The following is a 16,581-nucleotide window of genomic DNA, read 5'->3' as shown; positions in this document are numbered from 1 at the left end:
CTGGGGGTCCCTGTGTGGGTGCTTCCCTGTGAGAAGTGCGTGATGCCCTGGGGAGAGCGGGCTGGCAGCACCTTCTGTGGGCTGGGGGTGGCTGGATGCAAGGGTGTATGGGTCTCTTCTTGCTTTTGGGGTTCATTATTAGCTGCTGTTTGACTGCCAGCAATATCCCGAAGAGTTTTTCTGTCCCTTGATCTGTTATTCCAGCTGTTACACTGTTCTCTGGGCAGAGACAGAGCACTTGTAATTTCATTGCAAAATAAGATTTATCACATTTGGGCAAAGCCCTGTATGTGCGAGGGCTGTCCCTGGATCTCTTGCTTGCAGAGCGTACTCTGAGGCTGAATTAGCTGGGTAGGAGAAGATCTGGGATTCCCCTGCCTTTGGTCTTGGTCTCCTTCTTATTTCTAACGACAGGTAAGAGTACAGCATGACCCTGCAGGCGAGCAGTTACACAAATGAACGGCGGGAAACACATTTGAGACAAAAGTATCTCCATTAGGAAACAACGTGATTGCTTTTGTCTCTTGGATACCAGACCCTAAGAGGTTAGCGCTCGACACTGTGTTTTTCCATCACCTCCTTAGGCTGAGATCTCTGGGGATGAAGATATGAGAACAGTCCATCAAGTAGAGCAGGGGCTGGCCTGTGTCTTGGGCATAAACTAGAACCACCTGTACTGGCCAAGGTTTTGTTTCTGCCGTTGATCAGCTGGCTTTTGTGGCCTAAGTTTGAAACTTTGACAGGCTGGGCAATGTCTTGAGAGAATTGCTCATGCCTCTTCTGTGCAACCTGGTAACTCTTTGGCAATGGTAGAAATAGCTAGCACAGGGTGGCGATGTGAAGGAAAGTATCTTAATATGTTCTGTTGCTTCTATTAATGCAGTTGGGCAGCTCAAAGTCAGTGAGAGAGACAGTTTTGGGCAGCCAGCTCGCTCTCCACACACTATCATCAACCACTGATCAACCATTTGAGATCCAGCCGTACCATCTATGTAAGAGGGGATCATCATGTGATGCTGGGATTTATTTTATTTTTTAGGGAACTGTTGTTATTATCTCTTCTCATCATAGTTGTCCTGTTTTCAAGCTCTTCAGCCCTCCAGGAATTCAGACCTTTGGTATACAAGTTGGTTACTAGCACAGTCAGTTCCCTAGTTGGGAAAATTTGCTGTCTGCTAACAAAAGACCCAATATGGAGCTCCCCTTATCAAAACCCACTATCTATAGCTTTCTGCTAGAGTTTATACCTGCTATCACTCACAGTTTGGACCTATGTGTTGCTGGAGAGCTGAGGCTTTTGAATGAACTGAAGCGTGAAGCCCAAAGTGCAATTTAGAGGATGCAAACTGGGAAGGTCCCATCTGGCCAAAGACTTTAAGAGTGAGGCGTAGTTTGAGTAAGGGTGTGCACTGTGGTCCCCCAGACTATCATGCACTAGTTATTCTGGCCTCCCAGCCCCTGTCAGACAGCTGTACCAGCATCTCAAGGTTGTGATGGCCGGTTTGTTGCCCAACACTCGTGGGCCAACACTGGCTTTTGTGTGCCTGTTGGCTAAACCTGACCCACCTATGACTATAGGTGGGCCAAAATCTGAGTCTTTCACTCAAAGGAGCTCAGTTCGGCACTTTGTAGATTCAGTCCATCTGGAGTGCTCACCACACACAGTGGAGTTTTGCACTTGGTCTTCTGGGTGAATTCGAACTTGAAACTCCAAGGAGGTTTGAGGAACAGGTATATGATCAAAACCCAGAGAGATAGTTTTCAGGTAGCACAGAGAACAAGGAGTATTGAGATTTGCAATTGTTGGCAGCTAAGCAAGGAAAGCAAGGCAGCTATTAATCAGAAACAGGCACTTAATAAAATCAGAGAATAATTCAGGTTGGAAGACACCATAGGAGGTCTCTGATTCAGCCTCCTGCTTGAAGCAGGGTCAGCTACGAAATCAGCCCAGGTTTCTCTTGTTGCAGAAACCACTGAGCCCTGGGGCTTCTGCCTCTCAGGCTTGGCCCACAGTTTTGCAAGAGCTGACATAATTTACAAACCTTGATTGCAGCACACGTAATTTGTAGTTCTTCTCCTGCAGCTGCCTGTGTCTGTGTAACAAGCTTTGAAGTTGCTTGAGTCACTGTCCTTGCAGCACTTGCGTTACCCGTATCTTTAATTGTCCAGTCACTCATAGCAAGTGCATTTCAATGAGAGGAGGGGTAGGTGCACATCGAAGCACACTTGCTAAAGCCTCCCGTCCTCCTTGCCTACCATCTTTTCCAGGATTGATCATTACGTCAGTAGCAAATCTGTGTTTCAAATCTGTGTGCCGCTGTGCAGTCAGTCACCCTGATGGAGGACTGTTGAGGTGACTGGAGACCTTCATCCATGTGATTAACAAGCGAGAGTCTGTGCTGCTGCCTGGGCAACACTGAAATGTTTGGTGGTCCCAGGTCATTCTTGGGGAGACAGCAGTGAGGGGACTTCTCTCATCTCCTCTTTTGGGGTTCATCACCTGAGAGCGATGCACTTAACTACCGCACTCATGTATCTTTTCTGGCTTGACATTGCAAGGCTTTGCCAGTGGTGGGGTTGCTTAGACTCCATCGCAGTCCCCACAGTGTTTCAGTATCAGCTTTTCATGCTGCTTGGGCTCTGCAGCTGTTTTCATGCCCTGCTTTCCACTGGGCAACCTCTGCAGTGCATCCAGTGCGAGATGTGGTGCCTTAGCCCTGCATCCATCCAAGACTGCCGTAAAGACACAGTCTCCTCGTGACAGCTGGCCAGAGCTGTCTTACAGTCCACATCAGCAAAGGAGAAAGCCTTAATGGCTGGGCTGTAGGCAGCACGCTATGTTTTTCCTATGTTGCCATGCGCTTCTTAGTCCCTGGTATTTCAGAATATGCTGTGCACACAGAACTCCACATTTTTTTGCTTTACATTTGTGTAAATCCAAAACCACTTCACTTCTTCCAGTAGAGAGGTTCTTGGTTTATGTGCATTTCTCTGAGAGAATAGGACCTGTAATTTGAAGTGTTTCCTGCTAGGGATGCCTGAACTCACTGGAGAACTGACCGTGACCATCTGCTTTGCCTTTCCTCATGGAAGAGAGGAAGGTCCTGGCTAAATCCTGCCTAGACTGCAGGGCTGCGATCTATCCAGACCTCTGCTTAGAGAAAATTGGGGAAAAAATTGGAAAAAAATAGGTGACCCAGACTTCTCATTTCAAGCTGGAACTGCTCTTTCCTAAGGCTTGATAAAACTTGGTCACAGACAAAAATCCTATGGAGTCTCCACTCCATGACATTGTCTGAAAGTGGAGAAGAATATTCATTGGACCATTTTAGCGCTGCAAATAAATAGTGTTTCATGTTCTCCTGCTTCTGCTGGAGTTGACATCTTGCATAGATGGGGGGACACCTGATAAGAAGGCGGTAAGGTGCCTCTTTCCGATAGCTGCACCTACTGCTTCTGGAGAGCTCACGCAAGAAGCGTGATGGGTCTGGGGACTCACTGGCTGCGAACTGGGCTAGAAACGTACGGTCCTGGGAAACGGCTGGTGCGTGTCCACGTCCCCATACTGGGAATGGCTGTGGCCATGCCAACCCGTGACAGCGTCTGACATTTGCTGCCCCGTGTTTGTTGTCTGATGGCCCGTAGAGCAGCTTGGCAGGAGGTGGAGGGCTTGAGAAGCAGGCCAGCTAGACCTGATGGCTTCTGAGACAGGAGCTGGTGGCTTCAGGGGACAAAAGCTGATGAACGCGATGATCTTTTTTAACCATCTTTCTATGTAGTGTCCTCTTTTGAAGCTTTTTGGGTTTTGTTAATGGGATGGGGGGAAGGAAGAGTTGATGAGAAAGGTCTGCATGAAGTGGGATTATGGTGGGCTTGAGCACTGAGAGAAATCGCATCTCCCCTGACGTGGCTGCCTGTGTTTGAGCTGGAGGCTATCATTGCCCAACGCTGCTGGCCAGACCATCATCCCAACATCTACTTGTCGCAAAGAGCCCATTCTTCCCTCCTCACATGTGACCGTGCTTCTGCCACGGTCCGTGCCGGCTCTGCCGGTGCTTGTCCTGGGAGTTAGTGTGTTCCCTGGACCTCATCGACATCCTAACCACCCCGCGTGACGTGCGCAGACCTCCCTGGGGAGGAGAGAGGCTTCCAAGTGCCGAGATCCCAACCCAACCCCAGATTTTGCTCTGATGTCTGAGGCAGCCTGTGATGCCGCTCTGCCCTTCACTCCCTGGAGCCGGAGATGGTGGGTCAGGTCAGTCAACACCGCCTCCTTGGCAGAGACACAGGGTAATCATTGCCACCAGGCTAACTGCATCATAGCGAAAGGACAGCTACCCTGTTGGTTTCGGAGGTGCTATGTCTTCCTCACCCTGGCAGCACAGTGGCTCTGCTCAGGTTTTCAGACCACAGCTCAACTGATCCCAGGTTGCGAATCATGCTCTGGAGTCACAGGCTCTGGCGCTGGACGTTCGTGGTCACCAAGGGGGCAGGATCTGAAGTGCCATGAGATGCCGTGGCTTTGTATCTCGAGGGGCTGCCTAGAGAAAAGGCAGGCTGAGGGGCCTTAATTAAAAATGGTACTGGGAAGGGATGCTGGGGTAGGGGCAGGGGGAGGCTGGTGTTTCTTCAGGAGCAGGGTTGTTGTGTCTCAATCATGGATGCTGTAGGGAAATGGCAAATGTGACAGTGCTTATTCTGCAGCGGTGGATTTGCAGTGCTGTTCCTCCCCCCTCCTTTTCTTTTTCTTGAGTGAGAAGGATGAGGGCAACTCTTGGGAAGGAGTGGAAGAGTGAGCTAGACTGCATGAGGAGCTGATGGAAATGTATAGGCGAGTGTTTTGAATGCAAGAGGATGTGTCAGTTAAGTGGCTGTGTTACTCATTTTTTTTCTGGAGGGCAAAGCTAGTTATATCTGAAAGAGCTGTGCTAGGAGTGTGAGTTATGGCACCTGTCTGCACAGTGAGCAGAAATGATTTCTGAGCTGTGGTCTCGGCTAAAAGGTGTCTGCAGGGCAAAAGAGATCAGCAGTGTGGGTACCGGGGGAGCCTGTAGGACCTCGGTGTCTCGGAGTCTGGCTCCTGGCAGTGGGGGTGGCTCTGGACTGTTCCAGCAAACACTGTGGTATAATATTAAATTTCCTACTGCTGTGTTTTGTTTCTCCAAGTTGTCCTTTGTCCCAGCCCCACAGTGCCTCGCTGGGTAGGAAGAGCATATGCATGGGACAGGCATCCTGCTGAGAAGAGTCCGAGGAGCTCACTCAGGAGCAGGCACAGCCCCCATCCCAGCTGTCCCTTCCCTGGAGAACACCTTTATTTTGGTTGGACTAATGTTTTGCTTGCCAAAAATTGCTGTTTCAGAGAGAAAAAAAGATGAAAACAGTTTCTCCCCCCCCCCCCCCAGGCGACAGATTTCCTTCACCTAAGTTATTTTGGCTTTGTTTCCCCACGAGACAGTTTTGATTTCATTTTGGAAATTCCCCACCCACCTGTCCGTTGCATTTTGCCAAGAAAAATGCATGCACAAAATAGTTCTGGGTCGATCCAAAATGACCCTTCCCTCGTCCTTTTCCAGTTCCTCCATTTAGCCTGCTTGCATCCCAGCCCCGTTCTTAGCAGCCTCGTGGAGAGACGTTGTGCGCTGTACCCCCTGATGAGGGCTGCTGTGCAAGCACTGGGAGGACCTTCTTCTCCGCAGTCCCCATGGGAATTTGCTTCAGTGGTTGGTTCCCCCCATGCGAATGGGTTTGTCATTGGGATGGAAGAGTTAGGAGAGCCCTTGCGATTTCCCTCTTGTTGTGTAGACGGGCAGCATCGGAGCAACGAGGGAAGAGACTGCCTCAGAGCTGGCGCTGGTGGCGGTCCCTGGGGAGAAGGGGCTTGGACTGGTGCTCCGGTGCCAGAGCTGTGAAGCTCTTGGCTGAGTCGCAGTGCCTTGGTTTAAAGCATCTCCTGTTCCTCAGGGCATAGAATAGGACAAGCAGAACATGTACAGCCTTTGGAGCAGGGTTTGCCTCTGTTAATATTCTACAGGAGGTTAGTTTGTGTTGAGAAGTAACTGCTGGTTAGATGTACTGTTCACCCAGAGTTGAGATGCTGTCTATCCATCAATACCACGTGTCTCTCTCCAGCCTCCAGTCTCTCGCTCAGTCCCTTGGGAAATGGCAGAGCTAGTACTGCCAGGGCTAATTATTCCTCAAGACAGAAGACATGTGATAAAATATTAACCTTTTTCAAAAACAGAGCCCCAGTTAATTAGCTCCACTTGCGCGACATTCACCCGGAGATAAAAGCTCATTCCCCAGATGTCTGTCTGTGGTGCGGTGATCTTTCTGCGTGTCCCTGTCACGATGGGGGATGGGGAGCGGGGAGAGCTGGGAATTTAATAAAAGACAGTGACCTGCCAGTCACTGCACCCTGAGGACGAACTGCTCCATTTCAAGATGAACTATGTCTGGGCACGGGCACCGCTGCTTTCATTCGAGAAGCTGAAGCTGGAAACGGAGACGGAGTGGGTAGTGCGATGTGCTCCACTCCCCACACCTGGGTTACGTCCATGTTGTCAGTGCCACGTCTCTGGAACCTGAATTTGGGGGCTGTGTGGGTGGACAGGGCTCGGTAGAGCTGAGTGAATAACCATGTTTTGGTTCTTTGGTTATTTAAGAACAAGAAAAGACAGGAGATAGCAATTTCAGGATAAACCAAAAGCAAAGCTCTCGGTGAATCTCAAAGTAAAAATACAGGAAAACTTAAGGCCAAAGAGATCTGTTTTTCTCATCCTGAAGAGGAAAAAATTTCATTTAGATCTCAAATGTTTTTGACACGTCTAGTCATCTAAAAATGACAGGCTGTATTTAAAAGCAAGTGATTTTGAGTATCAGATGAAAAGTACACATTGGGCTCCTCTGGAACAAACAGATGTGCTGGAATGGAAGTGATGCCGCAACGCACGTCGGCAGCTGCAGGAACCACCGGTGGGAGGACGTGGTATCGCCGTGGCAGTCACTGTGGTGGGCAGAGGGCTTCTTCCTGCTGGAGGGAGGGGTGGGGGGTCTCTGATAGACCAGGATCGACCGCAGCCCCAGCTGTAGCCCTCAGGGTGGGCGTGCCAACGCTGGTCAATCCATGGAGGCATGGGGTCTCCTCTTTAAACTCCATGTGCCTCCTTCCCTACAAGGAACAGAGAAGATCCTGGGGTTTTTATAGGGAAGAGAAAGCCTTGCTTGTCTCAGTGTCCTTCGCAGGGAGCAATGCGGCGCCCACCTGAACAGTACTAGGGCCCACTGATGACTTCATGATGGACATCACTTCATCACCAAGTGCTTCGGCATTCCCGGGGTGCCATTGATCACTCTCTGCTAGAGCCATCCTCTGCCTTTGACTGCTGTAACGTATTGACCACTTGTCTTATAGTTATTACATGCCATTGATTACTTTGATAACTTGCTCCAAGTAATTCTGACAGAATGAAGTTGTTTGTTTAACTTCTGTGCTTGTCTCGGTATTTCTATTGACCCAGTATGTTTGCGTAGGCTGAAATCGAAGTCGAGTACTAGTAAGCGATGGAACTAATTCTCTGAGGCTCACTACTATTGATAATTAAGGCCATGAGACAGTTTCTTCCATCAAACTCTTGTTTGTTTTTTCAGCTACCCGGTGCCTTAAAGTCCTACTCCATCAACTGTAGCAAAAGGACGATCACAAGTGTTTCAGGGCTGTTTGGGAGGATTTTTGCTGTAAGTGCTGCAGATCCCTGCATGCTTAAAGTGTTTTTGAGCTATCACAGCGTGGAGTTGGGTTTGTGGTTCTCCAGTTATGACTAAGGAGGCGTTGTGGGGATGGGGACTTTCTCTGCTTTGATTTGCCACGTGGTGCCAGGAAGCTCTGGTCAGAAAGCGTCCTCCCTAATGAATCTTTACATCCGTGGTTCTGACCCTCTGAAATGTAATTTCAGGTTGTCCTGGCTTCTAAAGATCTTTAATGAAGGATTGGTGGCTTTCCAGGAAGGTGCAAGGTGCCAGATTTTGCTTTTACTTTCACCAGGTGAAAACCTTTGATGTCAGCTCTGGTATTCCAGTAAAACTGGCATCAGAAATTTGGCCACAATTTAAAATTATACTGAAAACAAAGAAGGTTCTTTTTTTGTTTTTTTTTTCTTTTTTTTTCATTTTTGTTGGCTCCTTTTTTCTTTTTGCCTCAGTTCTGAGGAAGGAAGGGAGGGGGGAGTCAAGAAACAAGACAGACCCTGAATCTGTGTGGAGGGCCCTAGAAGTCTGAGTTATTAATGAGCTGCTCAGAACATCAAGACACACAATCTGGTTTAACTTGTTTTTAAATGCAGCCGTGCTATTCTCTCCTTCCTTTTTAGTAGGTTCTCTTTTTTTTTTCCCCCTCCCCTTTTCCAAAGACAAAAATCCAGTGAATTTTTAATAAATTATAAATGCATCATCTCATCAGTTTTGAGGTTTGCAGGCAGCAGCACGTCGTGTGCACAGAAGGTTATTTTTGCCTTCTTGCATTTCCCCCTTTCTTCGAATTTAGCTGTTTGATTAATTTTTTAGATATCTATCTTGCAAGGAAAAGAAAGAAAGAAGGAGACCAAATGCGGCAGTGAGTTAGAGGAAATACTAATTGTGCACTAGCCAAATATAGCACTGTTTCAATTTCCAGAAGCTGTGTAGAAAAATGTCCTTCTTGGTCAACCCAAGAAGACTGACCTTCTCAGGTCAACCCGCAGTTCAGCTGAACCTGGGTTCCCATTTGCAGGTCCCTGCCCTGGTGGGCAGCGTGCGTGGAGGTCCCCTGCCAATGCTTGGAGCTGCTTACCTTCAGGCAAGCACTAGCTGTGACCATCACATTCATGGTAGCGCATTGACTTCAGAAGAACACAGAGGCTGAGAAGACCTCTTTCATCAGCGGCTGCATCTTCTCCTGTCCTCAGGAGGGCTCTTCTCTTTTGCGCGTTTTCTAGTATTTTTGTGGTAGCATGTGCTGGGGAGGGGAGAGGTGGGGACTTGGACAGGTTCCTCTGGGAGTCTAATCTACAGCCAGAACTGGTTCAGCGCCCTGGCAGTGTTTTCCTGATAATCTTCCTTACAGTTTTATCCAATTACATCTTGTTAAAGCCTGCTAAATAATTCCTTGTCAACTCTGATGCTAACCACCATTGAATATTTGTTGCAGATGTGCCGCCTCACCCTGGCTCAAGCCCTTGCACACCCCCAAGTCGTCTCTCAACCGGGGATTCCTTTCTTTGGATCGCCCCGGTTTCTCCCAGCCCCAGCAGTCACTGGGGTTGTTGCATGCCACCCTGGGGATTTTTCAGTCCCTTTTTGGGAATGCAAACCTGATGCGCATGCCAGTCCAGCACAGAGAAGTCCCACTGACCTTTCTCAAGGGTATTTTTTCACTTTGGCAAGCCAAACTTGAGCTGGCGTTCCCTGCAATCACGTGGCATCGCCAGCTGACATCTGACTCCTTGTCCCTTCTTCTTTCCTTTTGGCACAGCTGCTTTCCAGAGTCCTCCGCCTTCCAGCTGGTTTTTCAGCCTCTCTTTTCTCCAGGCCTTTTGGTGTTTCGGTAGCACCAACCTGCCCACGGTCACGGCCAGCCTGAGGTGGACCTGCAGAACCAGGATAGACACAAGAGGGTCCGTAGCTGGTGGCAATCCCTGCAGCCATTGCTCTTCCTATCATGCCACAAAGGTCACATATGTGCTCTGAGCAGTGACATTCATGCTCAAATTGTGGTGTGTACTGGTGGAGCAGTCAGCATCAAAGCTCTTGGCGTTATGGAGAAAACCCCAGAGCTTTCTCAGTAGATCTTTGTCCCAGACCTGACCCCAAGTGCAGGATGTGCAAGCAGCCTGCTCGCTGCTAGCAGCCATCCCCTGGCATGGTCCCGGGTGCCAACCAGTGCACATGATGCATGGTGGTGCTGGAGATGTGCAGCAAGGCAGGGCATGGTCAGCCCTCCGTTTGGCAGCCTCATCCTGACTGAGGGGGTGCAAAGCATACCCATAGAAGGAGGAGGAGGTGCTGGCATATCTTGGGGAGACAAAGTAGGATTTTGAAGGTCTCTCAAAGCTGAGTGACAAAATATTTTGAGGTAACGTGCAGGAAGGATGGCTTGGGGAAAGCCAAGAAGAACCAAGGGTGGTGATGGGAGGTGAATGTCATGAAGAAGGCCACTGACCCCTCTATGTGCTCCAGTCATGCAAATACTGAATTGTATCCCGTTTACACTGTCGTACGAGACTGATGCGTTGACTGTAACGTGAACAGTGCTGCTTGGATTTCCCATCTCTGGAGGGCATGAAGTAATGATATTTTGAAAGGTACTCTGCAGTCAGACACAAGTCACTGGGCTTAATGCATGGATAACTGAGAAATGCATGGATAACTGGGAAAAATGCCAGAGACCGTGTTACCCAGAGGTCAGGTGAGACAGTGCACGGTCCTGTCCAGCAGTAAGCTCTGTGAACTCATTAGCTTCCATATGAGTTGGCACATACATTGCTATATAGCTCTAATTGCAACATGTCCAGGGTCCCTATTTTTAGAGTATTTTCATGGAAGTTGCCTGTAATTTTGCTTCATCTCGAAGGTAGGGTTTAGGTACAATGGTTTCCCACTGGCTGGGGGCTATGCCACCCTGAGAGGTTGTCCTGAGAGGTATGACCAAGGTGCCCGCATGTCCTGCCATCCCTGCAGGTGTGCGGAGCCTGGGCACATTCACTACTGGCGGGGGAAGGCAGCTGGGGCTCTAATCTCTTCCTTCCCACCAGCGACTGTTTGCTTGCCTACGGTGTGTGGCTTCCTTGCTCCCTAGGGCAGTAATTTTCATTTTCCTCCAAGGGAGTAATTTTTCACACCTGGTTGGTTGTCAAGACTTGCTCCAGTTTCCTCTGGGGTCCTGGAGGGACGAATTGCAGTGACTACACCAAGGACACCCAGCCACAATAGTTAGGTGAAGCAGCTCAAACCAGAGAGGGCTGAGCTGGTTTTCATGATAAGAAAGAAAAATGGTAAAAGAAAGCTCTCTTTGTTTTTCTTTCCTGGACTGCCACCCATTTCCAGAAGCAGACTGGCTCCTGTCCCTTTGGTAAGGTACAGACGTGTTTTCAGCATCTCTGGTTTTTCTCCTTCACTTTCCCTGCCACTCTGTCTCTCTGGCTGGGTGTGGGGTGACAGCAAGGTCGCTGGGAGGTAGTCATTGACTGACTGGTGTGTAGCCTGAGGAAAGCTGTAGAAGCTTCTCCCAGGCATGGATGACTTGGTCCAGCCCAAGGCCAGACTGGAACAGAGGCTTGCTCTGGTCCTGACTGGCTGAGTCGCTTCAGAGGTGTGCACCAGGCTGGCAAGATCTCGTCTTCCAGCATGGGTGTGAGCTGAGAGCTTTGATGTTAGTATTAACTCTTCCTTGAAGTTGCTGTGGAGATTTGTGTAATTTAGTTCACTTTTTCTGTGAGCTAAAAGGACTTTTTATGCTTTTCCCCTTTCTCCACCAAGTTCTTCTCTGCTTCTGGTGGAGCGTCCAAGTCTATAATATGCAGCTTATGGTAGTTGCATTGCTATGAATGTCTCTTGCACATGTCTTCACTCGAGAGCCATCAAGCTCGGAGAGTGAGTCAGACTCGAGGAACGTCATCTGAAACCCAAAGTGCTTGTAGGTTTGTCCATCGGTGGTGGTGTGAACCCATGCTGTTTCTGATGGCAGGTCCCTGTCCTCTGGGTTGATGTGAGAGGGAGAGCCCCCTGAGTGCACAGTGTGGAGACGAGACTGCTCTCCCACATGTTTCCAAGGAGAAGAGAGGAGCAGGAGGGAGTTGAAAGATGGTGTAGCTCGGTCTGATGTGGCTGGCTGTTTGAAATAAATATGCAGAGAGCACTTTGGAAGTGGTAAGCTGTGTTGAGGGAGAGCTTGGACTTCATGGAAAACGTTAAAAATTCAAAGCAGAGCTGTTGGCAAGTGATGGCCATCGAAGCAGAAAAGAGGAATGAGCAGAAGCCTGGCAGGGGAAGCTGGGGGAGCGGGATGAGGATAATCATCTCTTGAAGGAAGTTAACAAGGTGCAGGAGAGGGTGAGCGTGAGAGGTGGGTTTTGGGAGACATGGTGCAGCTCTGTGGGTGTGTGATGACAGATGTCAAGGAGAAAACACACTCTGGATGAGCCCAGGGGTGGACCAGGAGGGGTTGAGGAACAGGATCCATCTCTGTTCACACCATTAGTCTTTACCATTGTGCTGCGTAGCAGTGTTTCCAAGGTGGGCTTTGGTTTGGTGAGGGGCACTATGAGTTAAGTCTGCCATTTTAAACATAAAACGGGTTGAAATGCCCTGGGAATGGGCGTGCGTTGCCCCATCAGGAGGACCTCTAGGGATGCAGGGGCGGCTGTGTGCAGAGGCCACCGGAGTGTGATACCCCATCGCTCACCAGGAGCACAAGGGTTGAAGCAACCCAAGAAAAAAGTCACCAGAGTGGGGGACTTCAGAGGCCTGTCCAAAGTTTGGGACTTTGCAGGAGGGCTTTGCGATTCCTCTGATGAGTGCAGGGCTCTGGCCGTCTGCTCCCTGTCCCTGCAAATGAGTGCACCATAATTTATTCCTGAGCTGTTAACGGCGTATTGGGAACATGGAGATGAGATATGCTGCTCCTTCCACCCTGAAGGAGGTATGGTGAGCAGCCCATCCAGGCTGGGATTTTCCAAGGGTGATTCTTAAGATATCTACAGCCAGAATGCCCCTTTCCTAACTTTTTGATTGTGAAATTGTTTCAAACTTGAATAGGAAATAACCTTAAAATGGAAAAGTGAAACTTCCCATCAAACCAAAGTTTGACTTCTGGGTTTCCAGGAGGAAATAATAATTGTTTCTCTGGCTGGATGCGCTCTCTGGGGTTTTTAGGGCAGGCCAGCCTAGCTTCTGTCTTCTTTTGGCCCCCCAGATGCTGTGAGCTGGTGGAACAGCCCACGTTGCAGGCAGTTCAGCCTGGCAGCGTTCCTGCTAGCACTTGCTGTGCTAAGTTTGCTCCCCAGTCCTGCTGCAAGGTTTCAAAGCATGAAACTTTAAATGACTTTAGCCAGTGAGTTTCAATACACTGCATATATAAGCAATGCAGTTATTACTTTTTTTTTCCTTTTTTTTTTTTTTTTTGGAACAATCTAAAAAAAAACCCCTCAGACTTTCATTGGTTTCCTGAAAATGTTGTGGGTGTTGTTTTGGGTTTTTTTTCATGTTGGCAATTGGGTGACCTATGAAATACCATAAGCAGCACAAAACGTTTATCCAGTGACAGCCTGAGGTAGCACAGGCAGCTCTTAGCATGTTTATTTTCATTATTACAGCAATTTTAGGGCTGCATGCTGCAGTTTTCACTTGCAGTGAGGTATTAAATTGAAATTACCCCAGATGTAATTGTCACACAAAATAATTCTGGACGTGCTGGATTTAATGCTTTTCCAAGCTGTGGTTTTTATTACCCAAGCAAGTGCCAAAAAAACACTTGTAGTCAACAACTTAAACTGAAATCTGCCTTCTGGGGAGCCAGGATGTTTAGCTGCAGTTACACTGGGGGAGGAAGGAAAAAAAGATAAGGGACCAACTGGAGGAAACTTTGGGAGGGCTGCTGAAAGAAAGGCCCAGGAGTAAAATCCTGGGCAAGGGCAGAGTCAGGGCCACATTGGGACCCCAGAGGAGCCCTGGCAGATGCAGCAGCTCAGCCTAACTCTTTTCGGGTTGTTTTTTGGAGAGGCGAGTCCCACCTGCGGTGCAGTGCTGGTCACAGAGGCGAAGCGAGTCTAGGGGTGCTGCCAGTTCCCCGCCTGCTCCGTAGCAGCAGTGCAGTCATCGGTCCTGTCTTTGGGCTGCGACAAGCCTCGTTAGACAGAAGTCAGGGGTGAGTCGCAGAGCCAGTGACCAAGCTCTGGAAGTGCTCATATGTGATATTTCAGTGTTTCCCACATGCACGTTGTCTAGTTAGGCTGATCTGGTTCATAGACATCTGGAGTTTTAAAAGGAAGTTGTTGTCACGCACGAGGAGCCTTCATCGCACCGCTGGCAGGCTCAGCCAGCGTGCAATATCCCCAGCACTCCCACTGGTGGGTAATACAGCACGCATCCGCTGTGGCTTTATTTATTAGCTCCTTAACTATTGTTATAACATAAGTATTGATGACTTTATATTTTTCACCCTCTTTCATTCTCTTCCAGAAATAGCTTCCCTTGTTTGTTCCACAGAACCCCTCCTGATGCTGTGCTGGAAGTGGGTGGAAGGACATGCATCTGGGAACGGTTAGGAGATAATGGTGTATAAATAGCACAGGGAGAGCAATTGTCGTAGTCTGTCCCTGCAGCTCTGCAAAGCAAGCGAGAGCTGAGCCTGAGCGTGGCAAAAAAGGCGCCAAGCAGCAGCTTCTTTCTCATCATATCAGGTTGGGAAAGCTCAGCTGAAGTTGGTTACTGGATGATGCAAGGGGCCACAGTGACCCAGACGAGCAGCTTGGGGCATGACCCAGTGCTGTTTAATAATGCAGAAACCCTCTGTTTTTAGCATCCCTGAGATGTACCTTTGATGAATGAGGGTGTTGTCGCACGGGGCAATGTTACTGAATTTTCTCCTGCATGCAGAGTAGCCATGCAACTTTGGCGTCCTTTGAGGATGGACCTAGAATTAGAATTGGTTCAATGATGATTTTCTGGGATTGGTGACTATGCTGAAAGAACAGGGTAGTAATGAGAAATCTGCTTTGGTCAAGTTGAGGCAGGATTTGGGAAAGGTTTTGAGTGAAACAATGAGAGAAAGCAGCAACCGATTTAGCGTGAGCTTGCAAATATTTTGTCCTACCCAAGGTGTAATTTTTTTCTTATCTTTGGAGTTATTTCACCTGTTGCACACTCTTTTTTCCTTTCATTTAGTTCACTTTGTAAATAATCAGAAATGCAATTTCAAAATGAAAAGATGAAAAACCTTGTTAAAACGAATATGTCAAGCATTTTGGCATTTCTGAGGTGCAACATGCCATGCTGATGATAGCATAAACCAGCAATACCCAGCTACTCTTACTTGCTTTCTCCTCACCATCCCCAACTTAACTTTTCCATCTGTTTTTACTTCGCCTTGCAGATACTGTGGTCCAGAGCTTTGGGGGAGCAAACTGATCGTTTGTTGAAAGAGTCGTTGCTCAGTCCTCTTTCCTGCTTCATTTGATTATGGTAGTGGTAGCACCCAGGCAGTGACACAAGAGCAGGCGAGTGGCATGTGGATGGGAAGGGACACGATGGCTGTGATGGGGAGCTCCTCAGGCTGGGCACACGGTGCCCTCCTGCCTGTGGTGTGTCATCTTAAGGCCGTCACAGGGACTGACGGGGACCAGGAAAGAGCAGCACAGATGTAAGAGGTGTATCTGGATTTCCTGAGCTAGGAATATGTTGGCATTGGTCTATAAAAGCCACAAATTTCATCAGCTAAAGGTCAAAGTAATTACAGAGTCTACGATGTTTCCTCCTGGGAAAGAGGCAGCAGGGGCTGTGGTTGCAGTTGTGGGTTTTCACCTTCTGCAGGCTGGCTTGGAAAGTGCTAAATCCCAATCTTCCCTGTAGTCAGGTTATGCCGTTAAGGCAGAATGAATAAGGAAACAATCAATTTAGAAACAGGACTTGGCTTACCTTGCAGCTGGCCAGTGGAAATTGCTGCCTTGGGAGGTGGGAATGAGGTGGCTCGGAGCTGCAGCTGCAATGGTGCTCTTACCTCTGCCGGTGCCACCAGCCGGGTGGGTGCGAGAGTGCTTGGGCCCCTGTCTCAGTTTAAGAAAGAAAAAAACGTCGTCACGATAACCCAGTACTTCTGGGATGACACCAAAAGCCCCATGAAGCTACAAAGCCACTAAGGCAGCATAAGACTTGCAGCTGGCCTTCTGCCAGCATCTTGCCTGTGCCTTACCTTTGGCCTGAAGGACTCGTTTCTGATCCCATCATGCTAACGTCAGCGAGGAGCATCTTTGCTGAAGGTGGTGTTGCCTTAACTGGTATAAAAACCAAGGGCCTTTGTCTTCCCGCTGCCTGTTGATGGGGGAGGCTGGTGGCACCAGGAGGGTGTGCTAGCTGGGAAGCAATGGTTAGAGAAAAGGGCTGCAAGCTGGGTGCCTCCTTTCTCATCTCTTCCTATTAATGACAGTTAAGCTCTTTTTGCTGCTTTAATCCTCAGTGACTTACTTGGCAGTTTCTGGACTCCTTCAGAGAGGATTCACACAGAAAAACTTTTTTTTTTTTTTTTTTTTTTTTTTTTTAATAGCAGCTGGAGGACTATCTACTGATGGACTCCACTGCCTGCGTTAATGAAGTGAGCTCCCACTTTGAATTCCAGCGCCTGAGCAGCCTTTTCCTCTTTCTCCCTCCCAGGTGTACAACTTTGCACTATCGCCAGGACCTCCCGCCAACCAGCGTCATCATCACCTTCCACAACGAGGCCAGGTCAACCCTGCTAAGGACGATTCGGAGGTAAGAGCTCCTGGTTTGCTGGAAATGCTCTTATTTATAAACGCTCTTAAAAAAGGGTGAGCGGGCTAGAGGTTTTCGTGGTTAAAG

The 16,581-nt window shown here is 48.7% G+C and overlaps 1 protein-coding gene across 1 annotated transcript in view; it reads left to right on the top strand.

Moving 5' to 3' along the window:
• The window catches only part of GALNT14 (polypeptide N-acetylgalactosaminyltransferase 14), a 100,610-nt gene that overhangs the window by 43,637 nt on the left and 40,392 nt on the right, over nt 1-16,581 (top strand). The window contains exon 3 of the mRNA XM_050894216.1: nt 16,396-16,494. Within this exon, the coding sequence (XP_050750173.1) occupies nt 16,396-16,494 (99 nt within the window). The remainder of the gene's footprint in view (nt 1-16,395; nt 16,495-16,581) is intronic.

The sequence above is a fragment of the Gymnogyps californianus genome, chromosome 3 (assembly GCF_018139145.2).
Source record: "Gymnogyps californianus isolate 813 chromosome 3, ASM1813914v2, whole genome shotgun sequence".
Taxonomy (NCBI): Eukaryota; Metazoa; Chordata; class Aves; order Accipitriformes; family Cathartidae; genus Gymnogyps; species Gymnogyps californianus.
Note: the sequence above shows the minus strand (reverse complement) of the source record. Positions and strands in the feature narration are given on the sequence as shown.